Source organism: Macrotis lagotis, chromosome 5 (genome assembly GCF_037893015.1).
Source record: "Macrotis lagotis isolate mMagLag1 chromosome 5, bilby.v1.9.chrom.fasta, whole genome shotgun sequence".
Lineage (NCBI taxonomy): Eukaryota > Metazoa > Chordata > Mammalia > Peramelemorphia > Peramelidae > Macrotis > Macrotis lagotis.
The window spans coordinates 138,447,409-138,470,024 of record NC_133662.1 but is presented as its reverse complement, the minus strand read 5'-3'; the positions used below and the strand labels follow the sequence as shown (position 1 = coordinate 138,470,024).

The window sequence follows — 22,616 nt, the reverse complement described above, 5'->3', positions numbered from 1 at the left end:
AAAAAAATTGTTGGGGAGTTTTGATAAGGCAATCAGGGTTAAGGGATTTGCCTAGGATCACATAACTGATAATTAATATCAGAGGTCATATTTGAATGTAGGTCTTCTTGATTCCAGGGTTAATGCTCCATCTACCTAACTGCCCTCTGAAAATATCTTAAGATATGACTTAAATGGAAATATGTTTTATATTATTGAATATGCATAATCTGTGTCAAATTGCCTGCCCTTTCAATGGAGGAGGGGTAGGAAAGGAGGGAGAAAAATTTGAACTCAAAATTTGAAAAAAAGGATGTTAAAATTATTTTTACATGTAATTGAGGAAAATAAAATATGAAATGAAAAAACTATTTTAAGAGGTACATTATCTTGTCTTCTTTAAATATGAATTTTATGGTTGTTGCTATTTTCTTCTGGATCTTTTTTTTAAAGTCTAGGAACTTTGAACAATTGCTTTTTAAGGGAGCAGGAAAAAGGTCTCTGCATAGTCTCCTCAGATATATTTTTTAATTTATTTTTTTGTTTTTTGCAAGGCAATGGAGTTAAATGACTTACCCAAGGTCACACAGTTAGGTAATTATTATGTGTCTAAGTCTGGATTTGAACTCAGGTCCTCCTAACTCCAAGGCTTATGCTCTACCCACTGTGCCACCTAGCTGCCCCCTCAGTTGTATTTATAAGGTAATCTTGTTTGATTTTTAACATGTGTAAGTGAAACACTTTAAGGAAAAAGAGTCTTAAAATTGTATTTTGTTCTACTAAGTCAATTTTCTTTTTTTCCAATTAATGAATACTAATCTTGCATATTATACTCCTTAATCAGTTATGTGATTGAAGATGTGGTGTGCATGACATATATATTCCTGCAAAAAATATTATTGAGAAAAGCTTGTACTATAGTAAACTTTCTAGTCACTTTTCCCAGTAGTAATTCTATTCTATCCTCGAGTATTTCTTTGACACTCCGTTATCTTAAGAAGCAGCTTCTCAATTCCCTCTCCTTCCTCCTTCCCCCAATCCACTTTCACCATAAGGGTTTCCTCTGACCCAGATGCTTTTTTCATCTTTGTATTTATTAATTAGTGTCATATTTGCTTCCTCATTTAGCACATTGGGGCCTAAGATTTTAAAGTTCAAATATGATGATCCCACTGTTTTGAATGAAGAAAATAAACTGTTATAGAAGTTCTGGCAGATATTTCATTTTATTTCTTATTATCTAGCTTCCAGTTCCTGAGCTCAATATTTTTTATACCTGGACTAGAATTATAGTGACTAAAGGTCCATTTTAGTGACTATTACCCCCTTTCCAACTGGTCCATCATGTCAAATATCAATTGCTATTGATACCAATTTTTTTCTGTTAATGGGAATTCCCCTTCCCCCTCAACAAATAACAATGAGACCCCTGGGGGAAGTTGGAGAACCAGGAGAGGCCATCTTTTGATTCTTCTCTAAGATTAGTCATGCATCTTCTACTTCAGTCAACTAATATTTAAGAAAAAACAAAAATTTTCCCCTCTGTAACTGGGTGGATCATTTAGCTGGTCATTTTGTATGGTCCCTGCCTCACAACTTCTTTGCTCTTTTGTTGTGCTAAAAGTATTATCATAATTCCCATTCTTGGGATAAGAGCACTAGTTCAGAATTTGACTCTTAAGTTATGGCTGGGATGCAGCATAAATGCTGTCTAGGTTACATATTCAGTAGGGTTGATTAATTCCTTCACATCCTATCTGATGTCTAGGTTGGTTGGCACCAGTCACCTGATTCCCCAGCATTACTGAGAACAAAGAGTTGTGTTATCTTCAGGTTAAGTCCTTTGAACCTTGTTCCTATGAGATTACTGGGAGAAGTTCCCTAGGTCACACTGATCTAAACTAATTGGATTATCTAATGCTTTGACTAAAAGTCAAGTGGTGGGAATGTGTGGTACTTGCTCTCTTTGGACTAGAGCTGAGGTCACAAAAGTTTATAAATGAACTCTTAAGTCCATTGTAGCTGGGACCTAAAATGATAACTAGGGAATTAGGATGGGGAATAATTGAATAAGCATTTGAACTCTACTTCAGGTCCAGTACTCTATGGACTGAGCAGGTAGGAACTTAAGAGTTAGATCTTGAGGGAAGAGATTTATATATCTAGAGTTGGGTAGGTTACATTTTCAGGCCTATTGCTTATGCAGGTCTCTATATGGTTTTCCAAGTTCTATACCCACAAAGAATGGGTCAGATCATGGGAATTAAACTAAAAGATCCCTTTTTATGGTTACCCCAATCCAGAATTTACCCTGGGAAAAACCTCTGAATATTGTTCATATATAATTTTCCACATATGCAGATTAAAGGAAAGCCACATCCTGGATAGGTTTTCAGAGTATAAGGTACAAGCCTCTTTTTTTCCTTCCCCAAAGAAAGTGTAGGAGTAGCCAGGGAGAGCCCATAAACAATGTGGAAAACATAATGGAGTCATTTGTCCCTATCCCCTGGCACAAAGTCAGTGTTTTCATAAATACTTGCTGACTAACTGTCCATACAAAAAATCAATTCTCCTTCCTTTCAAATAGGACTGACTTGTTTTTTTTTTTCTCCACCAGGTTCAGGCAATTATGATTTGAATTTCCCCTGGAAAGAAACTGAACTTGGGGATGCTAAATGGTCAACACATTCCAGTGGATCTTTTTTTTGATTCCCATAGATATATGTATATACATGTATATATTATATATGCATAGATATATACATATATGCATATTTACATATATACCAACATTACAGTACTTCTCTGAGGGTTTGAACTTCCTTTGAAAGTAAACACACTTGGGCAGATTGATAGACAGGCAAGACCCTTTTAAACCCACTTTACCCTATAACTCACTATATATTAATGAACTGCTGAGTTCAAATCCCTTAAATCTCATATCATGCTCTTAATCTCTTGTCAAGTTCCTCCAAACACTGTGAATCCTATGTTCAAATTTCTTCTCTTGACCAAAGGTGTTCTGTTGACATTTCTCTTACCTTGAGAAAAAGTCAATGCTTGACTTTTTATCCAGATCATATCTTCTCTGGATAAAAGATTAGATTCTAGAATTTAATTAACCAGGAAAACCCTGGTTTCTAACTTGGAGGTCAAAGAGGTCAGGAACTCCCCTCTTGGACTAAATAAGTGAATCCCTCTTTCCATGTTCCTCTCCAGAAAATCTTAACTTGCATCCACTTCTATTTGAATTGAGTTCAGTCTCCAAGTGGCAGAAGTGGACTCAGTATTCCTTAGGTTGCAGTAGTTCCTAAGCTCAGTAGACTGGGAGAAAAGTCTGCCACAAATTTTGCTACAATTGAAGGTAGGATTCAATATGAATATGTTACAAAATGAACATGGGAAGGATGGTGGGTGCCCAACCAACCAAGATATCATGTCTATGCAGAGGCAATCATTTCAGATGTTTATTTATTAAAACAATTTCATGTCAAATTTTCTTAGTCTTGGAAGAGTTAGCATATTCTTTGATCCATTGCCCCTCTGAAGCCAGTGAATCTTGGATTTATAAAAGGATTTAACTGGACTAGCCTGGCTCTTAGACAAATAGTTTATCACCAGGTTCCCTGCTTGGTAAGATCCACCAGGATTTGTGCTTTGTAGGGGAAAACTTTGGATAACTCAGCATATAATGAAGTTGCAGAGAAAGACCTTAATTCAAACTTCAAACTACTAAGATTTCAAATTAGTGGGTGAAAATAAGATTCTAAAAATCAGCTCATTTCTCAGTTGTATATATTAAACCAATTTTCCTTCTTATTAATATGACTTTGTCTTCCCATTTTGTCAGCTGTTCAGAGAATTCCAACTACTCACCAGAACTGACATTTATAAGAAAACACGACAGATCTTGGAGACCTATTCAGAAAGTGTACTGACCTCTTTTTCAATGGTGGAAAATCCAATCACTACTATGTTGCATGAGAGAATGAAACAGTTTACAGATGAAGACATCCTAAAATGTTAGTAAACACAAACTGGGAGAGTATTAGTGGCAGAACATATAGTACCAATCAGGTACGACTTAACCAATCAGGAGATGGTCCTGTTTATGATATATTTAAATGAGGGAACTGAGTAGATGAAACATCTAAAGAATTGTTGCCTCTTTGCCAAAGGAAAAAAAAAGCTTAAAAAAATAAAACCCCAGAAGTTTAAATGCAGAATATCTATTTTGTTTTCATTTAGGTTAAAATCATGTTTGCTTTTGACAGATATGAAGATGACAGCCACATGTTTACTTCTACCAGATGTTTTTGGTGATGATCCTACCCTATTTGTTGTTGTGAATGAAGAGGTATGCAAATGTGTCAGCAAACATCAGTTATGCTAAAATATTGGCAAATTTTGAGGGTGTTTACTGACTATTAACATTTTAAAGAAAGGAAACTTCATTTCATTTCATTTTGTAACATCAATTGGACATTCAGAATGAGAGGCTATTAGATTTAATTTTCAAGTCTTGCTTAGATCATTGTAAAAACTGATTTGAAGATTTCAATTTAGAGTTGGAAGGGACTGTAGGGGGCCTTGGAATTCAACCCTCTTATTTTATTGATGAGAAACAGAGGGATTACTTGATTTGCCTATTGTGAACTTTCCCCCATAATTCAGTTTAGATTGTAATATAGTTACTACATTCATACAATGATATGTAATAACCATTTAGTTTTTATTCTGTTGATGTATGGGATGGGATTTGAATTTGGGTCTTTCTATCTTGAAATGAAATGCCATATCCACCACACAACACTGCCTCTTCTTGCATGATGTATGATCCTTCAATATATTATTTGTCTATTAAAATACCCCTCCATTTTCCAACTAAATATCTGTGTGAGGCTGGATTGTCTTCATCCACTTCAATCAAAACAACATATTGCATCAGATTTAATGCAGAAGAAAATAAGAGAATCCAGCTGTCTTCTAAGTCAGGCAATAAAGGCATTTGGAAAAAACATGTAAAACATCACTCTTTTCACTAAATTGTATTTTTAGAAAATAGTTATTTTTTAAAAAACAATATTTGTAATAAACATATAGTGGGGTTTTTTAATGAATCAATATTTTTAAATGTTGCTAGTTTAATTTCTAAAACAGAGAAATATAATAGATACAACCCACATAAACTAAAGCTCTTTGGGTTCCTCCATAATTTTCAAGAGTTTAGAAATTAATTTAAGAGTTTTGGAAACCAAAAAGCTTGAGAATCATTATTTTAGTGAGACAGTAATTAAAACCACCTTATTTCAGAGGATTTATTTTGCCAGTTTTAAAAATTGTGAACTTCCCCCATAATTCAGTTTAGATCATAGTATAGTTGCTACTTTTACACATTGATATGTAATAACCATTTAATTTTTTTTATTACAGGTGCAAGTGTCAACACCAGTCTTAAAAGTTAAAAACCCTTTCCACATCAATGCTTGTGAATTTACTCTGTATCTTGAAAAAGAAAAATTGACTCAAGTGGATGACTGCACAATGGCCTTGGCTGCTCTTATAGCTGCATTTCATGTGTTTGGTGTGCAGTACCCAGGAAGGTTATATCACACATTGAACTTTTTAGATACTCTGATCTTTGATATGAGCAGTCCACATTTTCCTTGTATTAGAGAAACGGGAAAAAATGAAGAATTTCAACATCGACTCATTTAATTATACATAAAACATTTATTCTTTTTAGTAATAAAGTTTGTGAAATTTTATTTTTAAAGGATATCAATTTGTTGTGCTAGGGGAAAGATATTAGAGTATTATTGACTATGTATATTTATATTAGAGAAATGTTCATGATATCTGAGTTTTGTGTTTCATTTATCCCGCTAACAATTAAAACCATTAAAGTGACTTTAATGACATTCCATACTTTAATGACTCTGAGATCTCATTAATGTGAGTCCAGATTGCAAGCCACCAAATGATTTCTCATTCTGTGTAGTTCCTGTCTTGTCTCTTTCCACAAGTAATCTACCCAGTGTACTGGAGACTTTTCTTTAGGCTTTCCTTTCAGTGTATATTAGTACATTACTTAGTCCCATACTATCACTCCCTATTGCTACATGACAAGTTCATCTCGGCATGACAGTGGATATGAAGCTGGATTTGTAGGTGTCCTTGATTGTTCATGCCTTCATTTAGATTCCCTACAGAGGGTTCATGCAATGGTACTTCTCTAAGTTCTTGGGGAGACCACCATGGTCCCTGAAAGGGTCTGTTATCTTCAGGGATATGCCCCTGACCTGCATCCAGGAGGTGTGGGCATATCTGCACTCCTTCCAGCAGGAGCTCTACAGGGATGTGATGCTAGAGAACTACAGCTATTTGGTCTCCCTGGGACTTCAATGTTCAGATCAGATGTGCTTGACCAGTTGGAGTGAGGATGAGCACCTTGAATATCAGAGGTGCCAATCTAGATTCCAAGATTAGAAATGAACCCAAACAACTCCAGAGCTGGACACATCAATGGAACAGTCCTTCCAGAAGAGTCACAAGGAATGACCACTTTGTCTTCCTCTTGGGAGAAGCCTGGCAGGAAGATTCCAGGTTAATGTGGCAGCAGAGCAATAAGAATGTTTAGCAAGAAAATGTCACCAAGAGAAAACTCAGTCAAATGAGAGGCATTGGGTATGTGTCCACATGGTCTGCCCTTGTATCAACAGAAAGTCTTTGTAGAAGGGAAGGCTAGTAGGTGCCCAACCAAGCTCGCAGGGTCTCTCTCAATGCTGGTCAGCAACTCCTTGTAACTTGTAGCTTTAGAGAGTTCCCTGGAGCTTGACGAAGTACAAAACCAGTATATATTAGAGATAGGACTTAAAGTTTTCCTGGTTATAGTTCTCTCTTGGTCCAGTCTTCTTCACTGAAGACATTTCTACCTTATATATTGTTTGTGTCAAGATTTGCTCTTCTCTGTTCCTTTACTTTGCAATGTGGAATGAGCTATATGGAGTGAACTTATTTCACTCTCCTTATCCTAGAATTTGATTCCTCTTTTTTCAAGAAACATACAAAATCCTTGGCTGAGTTGCCAAGATTACCATATTGTCTTGTATAAACTAAATATCTATTATACATGTCATATCCACATTATTATGTTGCAAGCTTCTTGAGATGAGACCTTGAGTTGGATCATCTTAGCATCTCCACATGTATTAGGTATTTAATTAATGTTTGTTGAACTGAGTTCTTTTGAGGTTTCCTTATTGGCATGTCTGTTGCTCACAGGGTTTACTTGGATTCTGAATGATTTCCAGGGAGCTTGCTCTCCCTTCCCCCCATCATTACCCTCAACAATTTGTGCTATTTTTTAGTTCTTGTGGAATTGATAGTTTTTATTTATCTGCCTGTTTCCCATTTCAGTATCCCATCACTCTACCGAGCTTTTGATATGGATTAAAGTCCTTATTTTGGTGACTGACTTGTTTCAACCCACTCTCTTAACCTGATACCTTTATCTACTACCTTGCACTCTCATTTCTCTACCAAGCCCCCTTCCCACATTATTGTTATATGTTTTTTTTTGCAAGGCAATGAGATTGAATGACTTGTGTCCAAGGTCACCTAGCTAAGTAACTATTATGGATCTGAGACCAAATTTGAACTCAGGTCCTACTGACTCCAGTGATCTAAACACTGTGCCACATAGCTGCCCCTCTCTTCCACTTTGGACATCACTTTCTGATTTATTCTTGGACCTTCCTCACCCTCTCTCCCAAACCCAACCTCATCTGCTGTTCCTATAACCACAACTTGATATTGTCTATAATATTAATATATCTGTTTGGAATCATGCTTTTCTTCCTTTCTCCTCCATTTTGATACAGTTTATAAGAAATTCTAAGATTATACTTTTGGGGGTTGAGTGGTGGTTCGAAGGGGATATACCAGGATTCATGTATCTTTACTGTTTTCAAAGATGATAATTCACCAAGGAAAGCCATTTCTGAGGTTTCTTCCTTTTTACAAAAATAGCTTTGTTAGTTACTAGTTTGTAAATAATAGGAGGTTGCAATACTGGCTTGAAATCTATTTTATAAATTTCAATTTTTGTCATAAATATTATTTTCTGGTTCATAGATACCATTTGGTAATCTAGTAAAACCCGTGGACCCTTTCTTCAGATAATGTTCTTAAATGCATAAAATATATAGGATCACAAAGGATATTGATTATTTTCAAATAATTATCAAAACAAGTTCTTAGTCCTCAGACTAGATTTACAAATACTTAGATTTAATTTTACTGACTAATTAAAACATTTCTTAGGTTGAAAAGATAAAGAGGGAAATAATAGCTAGTAAGGACTTCTTTTATTGGAAAGTAGTGATAAATCCTGTGCCATTGATTGATTTTTTAAAATTTTTGTTTTTTTTTCTGATTGCTTTTAAACTCAAGGAACCTAAGTTCTCAAAGGCTACACAAGCTGAGCACAAACCCAGTCAATGATGGACCTAAGTCTGGAAAGGCATATAACTAGGTTGACTAGGAATCACTAGCCAACTCTTACTAGGTATAATTTATTCAGTCAAACCAGTTCTCAAAAATCATCTACCAAGTCAAGGGAAGACTAGTCTACAGCAGTGCTGGGAGAGCCCTCTATAACAAAAACCATAGATCCTTGCAATATAAAATTGCTCTGAGCAATTAAGAGAATCATCAATTCTTGCTAAAAAAGTTCTTTACCTAATAATTGTCATGAAATTTTTCAGATGATCTTATCAGTCCCTGCATCCTGTTGAAAAGATAATGTACTCTACAAATCTCCCCTGAATTCAAGGGTTCTTAACTTTTCTTATATCAAAGCTCCTTTGAGCAGTCTGGTGAAGCCTATAGGTCCCTTTTCTCGATGATGTTTTTAAATGCATAAAATAAAATGCTAGGATCATAAAGAAAACTGATTCATTGAAATGAAGATGTAATTTTCCATCTAATTCACTGACTCTCTGGAATTTCTTCATTGGCCATCATGTTGCATCCTACCTTATTCTTGCCCCCAGTTTGAGCTCCTGTCTTATTTGATTATTCCAGGACAGAATATAGAAATATTTTGTAATGTATTATCATAATAGGTTACCCTCTTCTAATATTCTTTTTCATTGTCCCTCTGTGACAATATCTTCTCTTCCTGTTGTTTCACTCTCATCTGGACCCTGCTCTTCCAAATTTTATCTGTCCCTACATTTATATAATCCAGTAATTTTAGTATATAAATTCTAAACAGGCAAAAAACAAACCAAAAAAACTCACTGACATCTATACAGTGAAATAAATGGTATGTTGGCAATCTCTTTCCACTCTTCTATCTTTTCTATCAGACATACCTATATTTTAATCCTTTTTCCCCCAGTTTACCTTGTTCACCATTATGAAGACTTTCAGAGGAGATTTTTCATTTTTGAGACCACAGCTCTAAGGAGCCCTTCCTTCTTTCTGAACTGAGGTTTAATTTCCCTAGTCAAAGAGCTGAAGGTGGTAACAGAGAGATGAGAAACTGCAGCAAAGAATAGACCTGAAGACCACAGCAAAGATATAGAAATACCTCTGATTTCTCTCTGGTGTTTGGTGCTTCCTGGTATCATCTCCTCTCTGAAAAATTGCATCAAGATGGATCCTGAAAGAAGTGAAGTTTCTCTGTCTCCTCTCCCCCATCCCCCTTTCTTGGGACATCTTGAATCCTGTATCATTGCTAAAGAGATGTATGGAATTAAATCACATATGCTACCTTGATGAGTCACTTGTTACACAAAATACTGGTTAGAATAAATTAAACTTTTGAATATGAAATGTCTTTAAACCAGAGAGAAAGGCCCCAAGGTGGATAAATTTCCACTGCTATGATCAGAGTAGAATGTCACATCAGTAAGTATAAGCAGTCTGACAGACAACTGGGAAGAGTTTTATATTTGCAACCCAGCCATCTATCTTCTGTCTCCACAGTTGTTCCTGCTCTTCTGCTGTGACAACCTCTCTTAAAAAGCATACAAATGTGAAAAGGCGTCTCCAATTCAGATTTTATTTCATGTCAGAAGATATAACAAGTGTAATTTGAATGTACAAATTCTGAACAAAATGTTTTTAAAAAAAGTCATTAATGCAAATTCATGCAAGTAAATGAATGGGGTACTGCAGGCTATTTCACTGACCCTGTTTTACCTTGTTATTATGGCAGATGAAAAGGGCTGCTAAGAGACCCCTTCAGAAGTCTTCAAAGAAAGTACTATATTAGCAGAGCTGGAGATATTAAAGAAAATTCTATACTAGAAGATATGAGACCAACTAAAGAGAGAGGTAGAAGTTCCCCAGAGTTAAGACAGCATGCTACAAAGCTACTTTATATCTCAAAAAATGTACTTTGAACAATTTTTCATTCCAAGAAATTAGAAACTGCAGTGGAAAGCTGATGAAGCTGTTCATCCTCTTCCTGCGAAGTGCATTCTCATAAAATAAAACACTACACCAGCTCTCAGTTTATAGGTAGTTGAGTATTCTCACTTAAAGTGCATCTGATCTGTACCATTATATATATTGAGTGCAATGTCTTAACACCTGGCAAAGAGTTTTGTAGAAAAAAAAAGTCCTTCCAAAAAGAAGGGCATTTTACACACATACCAGAATAACTGCTTTGGAAATTTTTCTTCTTGATTCCTGAACACGTTCAACAGATGATTCCATCAGTGTTTCTCCCATATAACTTCCCTTTCTAGCAAAAATCTATTAGTACACACACTTTCCCTCTCTTTCTCTCCTCAGTTTACCCTGAAGGAATCCTCTTGATGTGGAGGACTGTTGAAAGAAGGGAGAAATAGGTATTTTTCTACGGATGGCATTTCTTTCCTAAGCAGTAGGACCTTCATCTCCTTTAAGCACCACAGTTATATTAATGACTCAGAGAAGAGCTTAAAAGTCTCACAAAAACTTAAAGATCCTTTTAAAAACTGTCCCCATATTAGAACTTCATTTACTCTTTGATAAGTTTACTCCTACAAACCCCTGGGGTACTAGAGTGGAGTATTAGACTGATGCCATTCAAATACATTAGGTAAAGTTTTATTTTTTTTCAATTTCAGTCTTTTATATACTGGTCTTTTGGTAAATACAGTAAAGACGCTGGTGAAAAAGCAATTTGCTTAACATTTCATAAGTCGTGCAAAAGTAAAAACACTGATTTACTTAAAAAATTAATTTTTACAACTGTTCAGCCCCAATGAATTATTACAAGCAAGTAGGCAATTTCATGACTTGCAAAGTTATACTCAGCATAAATGTTGCAATTCAAAATATGGCACAAAATTAATAGTTATAACAGTCCCAACTGGCTAAACTAGTAGCCAGATTTTGGCTAACTGGGTTTAAAGTTCATTTTATTTGATTGTATAAAAAGGTTTCTGCAAATATTGAAAAAGAAAGTGTATGTGAAAGATAATTCAACGATGTTTACAAAAATGCAGAAAGTTCATAATTCCCCCTCCCCCCATCTTACTATACCATAAATAATCAACAATGTTGTTGTTTTTTTTCTGAAGCCTCAAAAAGGTTTACAAAGGTAAATTTAGCTCAATGAATAGAACTAAAAGATGGTATTTGTTACAGTACCTTAATAAAAACCCAAGCACTTCCATAATAATTCATGTATATCGTCTCTCGATGAATATAAATAATCCGGCAGCACTGATTTTTTACTTTTGAAGAATTCTTACTTAACAGCTACAACAGTCCTTGTGCTTTGAATAAGACATAAACTTTTAAGCAGAAAAGGGATGAAATGTGGCTTTTGCTGTCCTCAAAGTTCATTATGTGAATTTTTTTCTGCAGCTTTGAACATCAGGATAGAGTTGAAGATTTTTAGAGCTGGTCCCAGTTTAATGCTCATAATTTTAACAATGTCTGTTTGAGTCATAAGTAGAAATGCTTCTCCATCAATTTGCTAAAAAAATAAAAAAATACCATTAACATGGATTAATCTAATGCAGCCATATGGGAAATGTTAAGGAAGTCACAGAATCAATGAATTTTAGAGGTAAGGGACACTAAGGGAAGCTCAATGATCATCTAATTCAACCCCAAATCCCACTGAAGTGTACCTGACAATTAGTCAATGTTTTCTTAAAGACTTTTATGAAAGTGAACTTATTACCTCCTATAACAGTCTATTATAGTTTAGCAAGGCTATAAAAGCTAAAAAACTTTTTAAAGCTTTTTCTTATATGGTGCCAAAATATGTCTTTTTTGCAACCTTCACTTAGAGCTTCCTGCGGTTACCTCTGAACAAGTTTCACTCTCCTAATATGTAAGAACCCTTCAAATATTTGATGACAGTTATATTCCTTGGGTTCTTCTCCAGAATCTAAAAGCTCCCTGCTTCCAAATTTCCACCAGTCTTCCTCTAGGTTTCTTAAATTAGAGTCGATGAAGTTGAATTTTAAAAATGGTGGGTGGTTTCTTGATAATTGCATTTTAATAAATCAATTTCCTTCATAATCCTATGTATTTTATTTTAATAGTATTCCAAGGAGGTTTATTGTAATCCATGGACCCATTACTAATGCACTATTTTGATCTGAGAATAAGAAGCACTCAAACTAAAGGTAAGAGATCTAGAAACTATGACTATAATCCTATTGAAAGATTGAGTCTGTTTGAGGAATAACCCAGCTATTTATGTAAAGAATTATCACCACTTAGAGATGATGAGATGATTTTTTTTGGTCATGGCAGCCCATGAAACAAAGAAAAATAAAGAAATTACAAGAAATTACTATAGACAATTGTAATTTCTATAGAAGTTTAAATTATACAATGGAATTGCCACATCAAGGTCATAGAGTGCTTTCTTTTTCCAACCAGAAAGACATCAGGCAGGAACAACATGAGATTAAAATATAAACTTGTTTGCAAAAATTTTACATAGGTATTGGTTGGAAGATTTTAAGCAGTATTATGCCACAAAATAAGATTGGAAGTTAAAAACAGGTCTGAAAATGATTCGCAGTCAGAAGACTTTGGTTTGAATTTTGGCACTTCTACTTACCACCTATAGGTATATGAGTGGCCAGGATAGAGGACTGGACTCACAGTCAGGAAAATCTGAGTTCATATCCAGCCTCATATTTGCTGCTTATGTAACTCAGGTCATCTTACTTAACCTCTGTTTGCTTCAATTTCCTCAATTATAAAATGAGGACAATAATAGCATCTACTTTCCAGGATTTTTGTGACACTTCAAATGAGATATTTATAAAGTGCTTAGTCCCATGCCCTAGTACGATTTAATTAAGTACCTGTAAAGTTCTTAATTATTATTATATTATACATTATATTTGCATATGATATATAATATATCTTATATTATTATTAAATTATATTATTAAATTATATTATTTGTTAAGTAGATACTTAATAAATGCTTGTTTCTACCTGGCTCCTAGTTTCAGATTTCTGAAAACAAAATATCTTTCTACACTGATTCATGATACAAGAATAACACAGGTATATCCCATCTCATGTCACTGATTTTTGAAAAGATCAGGAAAAACAATGTTACAAGAAGAAAGACACAGAGTTAGATAATTTACTTAGCATCCCTGGACAATATAGTTTAGGAGCTTAAACATTACAGTAAGGTTGAGTCACAAAGTTGTTTTAAAATTGACATAATGTTACTTTGGACATCAATGTAATTGAAAAGCAGCAAAACATTCCATACCCTTTGGAAAGAAGTGAATTCCTGGCTTTTATATAGTGTTTTTCTTTTTTTTTTTTTAGGATTTTTTTTAATAGTATTTTTCAAAATAGGGAGTGGATCACTGGCTCTGAAATCAGAGTATGGCCTAGATTCAAATTCTTCCTATGAGACATTGAGCAAATCATTTAACTTCCCTGGGCCTCAGTTTCTTCATCTGAAAAGGGGGGACTGTACAAGATGGCCTTTGAGTTTCCTTCAAGCTCTGGAGCTGTGATTTGATCTTTCTGGTATGCATCACTTTATCTATGCTTAAGCACCAGCCCAGACTTAGGATGACCCGAGTTCAAATCCAGCCTCAGACACTTGACACTTGCTTAACTGTATGATCTTGGGCAAGTCACTTAACCCTGATTGCCCCACATCCAGTGCCATCTCCACTTATCCTGACTCATATCTGGCTACTGGACCCAGATGGCCCTGAAGGAGAAAGGGAAGCTGGTGACTTTGCAGAGTACCCCATCACTCAAATCCAATTCATATGCTTATCATGACACCACATCCCTGATATCACAGTCTTCTTTGAAAACAGAAGTCAACAACAACAGCAACATCTCACATAGCTCATGGACTGTGTTTGAAAAGGAATCTCTTAAGAAGTCATTCCTATTCATGGCTAATAAGAAAGAATGCTGCCATCACACACTAAAAGGACTGGTGATCTTTTAGAGTTACAAAGTTTAGGAAACAAACAATGATATTTGTTATAATTTCATTTTTGAATGCTTGATATCTCATGAAATATCAGTCAGAAATGCAGGTTTACTAACACATTAAATGAACCAGGCCCAGAATTCTCAGCATAAATGTACTGATTAGAAACCCATAATAGCATTAAAAAAAAACAAACTATCAACAAGTACAAAGGAATGAGTCTAAGAAATGAATGCCAATGACTAACTGGGTTTCCATAATCCCTACCTGCTTGCAATATTGCCAACAAGCTAATGTTTACCTACTGAGACAAAAGTCCTGGAGAGACTTAGGATGGAACATTATTTAAAAGAAGCTTCCTTCCAGGGAAGGAAAGATGTTGAAGGGGTGGAAGTTAAAAATAGGAAAGGCAGAATGGCAAATATTTTCAATAGACTTCTATTTAGAAAACTATATTAAAAGAACAAAAATAAAATACGATGATCATGGACAGCTATGCATATTGCATACAGGCACAAAAAAATTAAAATTAAAATTAAACAAGTAAGTTTGAGAGCACAAAACAGGGCTCTAGTCTCATCTAATCATCTGAGCAATAGAGTACAAGTTACCTAAATTGTCTGCAATTTGGTTCCTCATCTATAAAATAAAAGGGTTAGTCCATCTAGAAAAATTCTGGATCCCTTTTACTGATAATATTCCATGAGATGTTTAAGATAATAATCATTATAAGGTTTGATATTTTTCATTTTAATAATTGTGGTTTTTGTCATCATGACCTACTGAAAACATTACATTTAATCAATATTTCTCTTGTAATTCTCTTTGCAAAACTGTAGACTTAGAATAAAAAGGATTAAATGTATGAAAATAAAAAGGATTGAGAACTGGATTTAAAAAAAACCTTAAAATTGCTTTTTTTCCTTTTTATGGTATGACCATTTTCTCTCTAGTAAAGGTTCTAAATTTGCAACTCTGAAGGGATATTTTTACAGGTTTAAGTAATCTCTGGTGAAATCTTTGCATTCATAAATTCAGAAACTGTTCAGTAATCTCCTCTAAAAGTTAATATAATACCACTACCACAAAGCCTAAATCTTCTAGTGAGAGGTAGGTTGCTCCCTTGGATAGGATCATGAGTTATTTTAGGACTACAAAAGTCCCACTGAATGATAATTTACTGAATTATAAGGATAGAAAGGACTGCAGTATCAGCTAATAACCCTTCTACTGCACTGGAAGTACAAATAATTTCAGGGGGATAGATGACTTTTTTTCCCTTTTTTTTTAAACTTCAGAAGGTACTTTCCTAGCCTCTACTGATAACACTTCAATTCCATATCTTTTGGAAACAAAATTCACACAGTAGTTATTTATATCTGACAACTACCAACTTTCTCTTACAAGGCCTACTGACAAAGCTTTTTGTAGGTTTTGCTAAAACTTTCCTCCTGACATTAGAGCTTTGAACTGAAAACATTATTCTTATATTGTTCATGATGATGATGTTTGTCCTTCATTCTTGAAGACCATGACATCAGGAAGGTGATAATATGATAAGCACATGAATAGTGAGAGGAAGGCGATGCTAAGTCAGCAGCCTCATTTTCTCCTCTGGAGTCAAGTGAGTCCAGTGGCCATACGTGAATCAGGATGACTGGAGATCGTCCTAGATGTGATGCTATGTGAGTTAAGTGACTTGTCCAAGGTCACAGAGCTAGTATGTATTAAGTGTCTGAAGCTGAATTTGAACTCCCATCCTCCTGACTCCAAGGCCAGTGTTCAATCCACTGTACCTCCTAGTGTCCCTGTTGTCCATAGTAAATGTTTAACAAATCTTTGTGAAATTAAATTGAATTAAATATATACTTTGTAAGGTGCTGCCATAGAAAATTATAATAATCTGAGGAACTCACAATATACTAGAAAGATAAGACATGTAATCAAATGAAATGATATATATTAGATTATAATTGATCAATAAGAGAGATAACAAAGAATCTTAGGAATCACAATAGAATAATTTGAGATTAAAAAAAAAGAGAATAACCACTTCTAGATGTGTGTAGGAGGGCAGTTAAGGAGCTAGTGAGGAAGGAGGAATGGAGAGAATTAGAGAAAGTTTAAAGGGGGAGGTAAAAACTGATTTGGATATAACAGGAAAATGATTTAAGAGGCAGAGAATTGTGAGTAGTCACTTCTAGGCATAGGAAATGCTTTGTGTAGATATATGAAAGGTCAAAATGAATTCTATGAAGAACTAAAAGTTGAGTCTTGAAGGAGTTTATGAAGTAGAATAGATGGTAGTGTAAAATGTCTGAAGGGTAGTACAGTAGTTAGTTTCTGGGGGATCTTTAATGTCATACTAAGGAATTTGGGCTTTATCAAATAGGAAAGAAAGTTTTTCATTGCTTAACTGTGGGTTTTGGTGAGGAAAGAGTCAAAAATGACTCCAGATTTTGAGTCAGTGATATAGGTAATGGTAGTAAGATAAGCAGAAAGAATAATGTTAGGATGAGGGAGGTGATAAGTTGTATTTAAGGCATTCTAAACTTGAGTTGTCTGGGAGGCACTTAGGTGATGATGTCCAATAGGCACTGAAAATAAGAAATGCCCTCAGAGAAGAGGTCAAGAAGGAGATGTAGACTTGGGTGTGATAAACACAGAAATGACAATTCGTTTAAGATGAGAAGATGAAATTGGCAAGAAAGAAAATATATAAAGAGAAGAACAAGGACAATATTTTGGAGAATGGCTAGACTTAGGAAAAAGAAGAAAGAGAAAAAAATTTAAGGAGTTAATCACAAAAGTTTATAGAGATAGGAGAACTGGGATAGAATCATATTACAAAATCCAAGGAAGATGAGAGTAAACAAAGAAGGGATGGTTTACAGCAAGGGTATCAAACTCAAATAGAAAGGGGGTCCCCTATACTGTGTTTAAGATTCTTGTGGGGAACTTGCTGACTTAGAAAACCATAAATTATGTTTATTTATTTTTATTAACTTTCTCAATAACATTTTAATCTGATCCAAGTCCTACTCTGGAATATTGTGGATTCAATTTGATACACCTTCATTATTTTTTGGTCTACAGCATCAAATGCTGAAGAAAAGTCAAAGAGAATGAAAGATCATTGAATTTAGCTGTAAAAAAAGGACATTGTTAATTTTGGGAGAGTTTTAGTACAACCTAGGAACAGAAACCAAATTGTGAGAGTTTGAGGAATGACTAGATAGTGAAGGAGAAACAATAAGTGAAGACTAGTACTATTCCTAGAACTTTGACATGAGAGATATGATTGCAGGTTGCAGGGATAGTATAGTAAATAGATACTTTTGTGTATGTTTGTGTATGTGTATTATTTATTTAAAGGTCAGAAACCTCCCTAGTAAGCTTGTTGTCATCAACATTCTAGAATCATAGAATTAGCTCTAGAAGGCAACCTCAGAAACCTTTAAGTTCACCTTGTTTTACAAATAAGAAAATTGAGGGGGTGGCTAGGTGGTGCAGTGGATAGAGCACCAGCCCTGGAGTCAGGAGGACCTGAGTTCAAATCCAGCCTCAGACACTTAATAATTACCTAGCTGTGTGGCCTTGGGCAAGCCACCTAACCCCATTTGCCTTGCAAAATCCTAAAAAAAAGAGAGAAAACTGAGGCATAAAGTAGTTAAATATATTTCCTGGGGTCACATAACTAGTAAGCATTAGATGGAAGATTCAAACTCCTTTCAATCTAATACAAATCCAACCCTTTCTTTAGCTTCTATACCAACCAGCTGCCTAATGAAAGGAACCAAGGGAGAGTTAGAGGCTAAAGATGCAAGGGAAGAAAGGGAAGAGGGAGAACATAACATGAGACATGGGTTGGGTCAGGTGTACAGAGGGACGATTTTGCTTTCACAAAACAGGGAGCTACTTCCTCTACTGGTACTGGATAGGAGGAAAAAAGAGATACTGGATAGCCTGAATCTTGAGGAAGTAGAAGATCTGCTGAAAGAGTTGAGAATGGAGATTTAAAAAAGAATAGAAAAACAACTATATAGACTGTTCTAAGAAACTAACAAACGAGTATCATATGGCAGTGAGAGCAGAATTTGAGAGAGCAAAGTTGGAAAGTATAAATTTGTTATATGGTGCAGAACAACAGAGAAAATGTAAACAAATTATAAACTGATTAGGGAATGAGCATTCATCGAGCTAAATGTTTCTTCCTTTTACAAAACAACTCACCCAAAAGTTCTTTTAATGGGGGTTACCTTAGTGTGCTAAGTGATTTGCTTTAAGAGATCATTTATTTTTGTGACCAGTTCTGGGATGGAGAGCATAAATAAATCTAAAAGAAGTTCAAGTGTTAGGAGTCACTTGCCTTGAAATGAGCAGTGAAATATGAAGATAAAAGCATCTTTGAAATTAAAATGTTAATCAGTTTTCAATTAAAAAAAATTTCTATTTTGTACATAAAATGACAAATACACTGCCTAGAATCCTTAGTAGAACTAATCTCTTTATCAAACCGCATTACAATGCATTGGTTTATGTGTGTTTTCCTGCCCTGACTTTAGAAATCAAGGGCTTGTTGTCAGTTTCCTAGTTTTTATTTAAGACGATCTATTCCTTGTGGGTAACTATTTTATTCTAAAAGGATGACAATTTGGTAACTTGCTCTCAAAGGTCTGAAGTAAGATTCAGGCTTTAGCTTCCTCTGTCAATCTATGCTATTGTTTAGTCAAAATCCTTCAAGCTTCATCCAACAATATTTCCTCTAATTATTACAATTTTCAGTACACTTGCAGACTGCTATGAAATTTTTTTGGATAACACCTTTGATTTTTTTTTTTACTGGCATCAAGAAATTCCATAAGGAAACTCTTTCAGTAAAGTAGTTGGGAACCTATTTAGAAACTTATAGATTTAAAGAGCTGATAGGGTCTGAGAGGTTTAATGATTTGTTCCAGTAAATCTGTGTCAGAAATCACACTTGAACCCAAGACTTCCTAACTCCAAGGCCATCTCCCTTAACCTCTATGCTGTGTGGGTCCTTCTGAGCCTGAGATTAAAAATCTTTCAAAAAAGTATTGTAGTATCAAATATTATGAAGAAACATAAGATTACTCCTTAGAAGTCACTGAATTCTGAATAAATGTTATGATAGTTAATTATATTTAACTAATAATTTTTTAATATTATGAACAGGAAAAAGCAGTCAAATTTAAATCCTTCTCAGTAACTGTTAGTCCTAAGAAAATTTATGAAAACAGGAAAGATATTAAATGGATTACCCTAGTATTACAATAACCTCAGAAGTTTTCTAAACTGGATGGAAACAAATAGGATTAAAATTTTGGACTGACTAGACAAGTATGATAAGATGATCTGGGTGAAAGAAAAGAGTGAAGAACTATAAGTGTTCCAATCTCTAAAAAAACATTCATGGATAGTTCCACTCAAAGATTTCTATTTTCCCTTTCATTTACTTTGTTATAAGTGATAGTTCAACGGGGTAGGGAAGGCCTAGAAGCTAAGAGGGGATATATTGAGAAAAAATATGTTAAAAAATTCTCTCTTCCCTCCCTCTCTCCATTTGCATGTGTGTATAAATATGTATATATATATATATATATATATATATATATATACACACCCATACACACATATAAAAAATGCACACATATATAAGATATATATTTAAATTTTTAAGCCATACAGAAATAAAACTACAACAAACACTGCAACAACCCCCCCCCCAATTAAATTAGCTCTTACACTGTGCCACATACTATACAAATACATACAACTATGGTTTTTTGTCATGTATCTATTAATATACCACTAAGCTAATATAATAGGATTTAACAATTTAACAATCCTCTAAGAAATTTATATAAGTTCATTTACTCCTACTCATTTAGGGAATTAAAATTAATTTAGCAATTTACAATCCTATTACCAAGATTACCATCCTCCCCTGTCCCCATCCATTTACCAAAGTATTTCAGGATTCTAAATCTATTAAACTATCTGCTAGAATTGAGTAGAATACTTACCTCATCCTTAAATACTTTGCCATGTTCTTCACATCCAGGTAAGCTTTGTATAAATTCTGATACCTGCCAAAAACAGTCACATTAAAACTTCAAATCCACAACTAAGAATTTAAATGTTACAAACTCAAAATATTTAATATAATCTTTCTCATTGCCCATCCCTGGGCCTCTTTATTCCCCACCAAGGGAAAATGAGGGGCCAACTATGTTCCTCTTAGAGGGAAAAGCAACATAGATCACCATTCATTTCTTCTCTTTTCTCCCCTTTCTCTCTTTCCCCTCACAATATACAAAGAAATTAAAGTGCACCTCATCTGTGCTCCACTTGGAAACTTTACTGGCAGGAATTCCAGCAACAGTTGGAAGAAGTTTGCTTTGCTGTTCCCAACGCAAGGGCAGACAAGGAATTGGTGACTTAAAAGAGAGGAAGACAGCTGACCGACGCTGAGCCTGCTGTGAACTTGGCTCTGCTCCTATACCTAGCCAGTAGAAAAACACATGATAAATTACTCACTGAAATCAAGACAGACCCAGCAAGACCTAGATAGACAGATGCAAAAGCATGCACATATACACAGTCTCTGTCTCTGTCTCTCTCTGTCTCTCTCTCTCTGTCTCTCTCTCTCTCTCTCTCTCTCTGTCTCTCTCTCTCTCTCTCCAGGATCAGACAACCATCTAGAATATGTTGATTTCACTGGAATTTTATTTCAATTTATTTATAAATTACTTGGAATATCTAATGATGTATATAATAAATTCACTTTAATACAAATTAAATCAAATGAACCCAAATACTATTTTATGATTATTTCTCCTCCAGAATTTACTAAAAGCAGACAGCTCCTTTTATCTGAAGCAAGCATTATTGTATTGCTCTCATTTCCTCCCCAAACAGGATGTAATGGATGCTAGAAAGGTACATATAAAAAAATGAATGCACATTTCTTTAATTTAAAAAAAAATAAATCTCTCAGAAGAAAGTGACCACATACTATGATATAAAAAACGATGACCTGGAGATTCTTTCTAATCCCAGCTCTCTGTTATTTTATCTTGAACAAATGATATATCAGTTGAAGTCCTCAGTTTCCTGATCTGTATAATGTATCACTTGTACCAAATGGAACTGAGATCTTTGTTAGTTCTAAAACTCTTTTGATCTTTGATTTGAAATAAAATGAATAATGAAAAGAAAATGTAATTCAAAGGGTGAAAAAACCCAAATGTCATTATAAGTACATTTTCTACCTCCTCTAAATAATTCAATCATAAATAGACAAACAATTTGGAAAATATTCTCAATATTCCTCTTAGGTTTTGCTAAGAGAAGAGCCTGCACTGTAGAGATAAGTATCTAAGAAATTAGTCAGAATATGACTCCTCTAAAACTAGTCAGCAACACAATAAACTTTGACATTTCCTCTTTTCTGAAATTTTTCTATACACACTTGCACTGTTGTTCCACCACTGCAGTTCAACTCCATTTTTCTGTTAAGAGTTATGTTGATCATACTTTATCTGCATTCCTCCTACATTAGATTTTAAAAGCAGAGTCACAACCACTACAAAGTTTTCAGAGTATTCATTTCATCTGTCTAGTTGGATGTGCCTTTAATCTCACACTATGGAAAGGAGAACTATTATAAAACAAAATGCTCATCTTTGATTTATATAAATCAGATAATATCTCCTGACAATCCACCCCTCCCCATTTCCATGTCTCTTTTCATTTTAAGAATATCTGGCCCTTTCAATAATTCATCTAGGACACGAGAGAATGGGCTACTTCTTTTGGCCCGATAAGAGTGATAGAATAGGATCAATCTGATTGATAAATCAGATTGAAGTTCTTTCCTATTAAAAAATGCACCCCAGAAACAAGGCATTTATTAAATAAATTTCAGTGTAACAGGATAGAAAAAATGGTATCTGATTATGGGAAATTTCATCTTGAATTATATGGGAGAAAATTACTCCATGTTTTGTTTCTAATATGTGGACAGAGACTATAAAATAAATTCAAACGGATTTTAGATTAAAATATTAATGTGATAGGAAGCATAAAGAAAAACCTGTATATGTGTGTGTGTGTGTGTGTGTGTGTGTGTGTGTGTGTGTGTGTGTGTGTAGAATAGTAT

General features: G+C 34.6%; 2 protein-coding genes across 9 annotated transcripts in view; one reads left to right on the top strand and one right to left on the bottom strand.

The window, feature by feature from the left end:
• Positions 1 to 5,891, top strand: part of SAMD3 (sterile alpha motif domain containing 3) — a 52,267-nt gene extending 46,376 nt beyond the window's left edge. For all 3 annotated transcript variants that reach the window (XM_074187572.1, XM_074187573.1, XM_074187571.1), the window contains 3 exons: positions 3,830 to 4,001; positions 4,254 to 4,336; positions 5,413 to 5,891. In XM_074187572.1, the coding sequence (XP_074043673.1) occupies positions 3,830 to 4,001; positions 4,254 to 4,336; positions 5,413 to 5,697 (540 nt within the window). In that variant the 3' untranslated portion in view covers positions 5,698 to 5,891. The remainder of the gene's footprint in view (positions 1 to 3,829; positions 4,002 to 4,253; positions 4,337 to 5,412) is intronic.
• Positions 5,892 to 8,293: 2,402 nt separating this feature from the next.
• The window catches only part of L3MBTL3 (L3MBTL histone methyl-lysine binding protein 3), a 168,942-nt gene continuing 154,619 nt past the window's right edge, over positions 8,294 to 22,616 (bottom strand). For 3 of the 6 annotated variants that reach the window (XM_074187568.1, XM_074187567.1, XM_074187566.1), the window contains 3 exons: positions 20,788 to 20,957; positions 20,479 to 20,541; positions 8,295 to 11,962 (listed from right to left, as the gene is read on the bottom strand). In XM_074187568.1, the coding sequence (XP_074043669.1) occupies positions 11,819 to 11,962; positions 20,479 to 20,541; positions 20,788 to 20,957 (377 nt within the window). In that variant the 3' untranslated portion in view covers positions 8,295 to 11,818. Of the gene's footprint in view, positions 11,963 to 20,478; positions 20,542 to 20,787; positions 20,958 to 22,616 lie in introns of all 6 variants that reach the window. The other 3 variants (XM_074187564.1, XM_074187565.1, XM_074187570.1) reach the window with 2 other exon arrangements.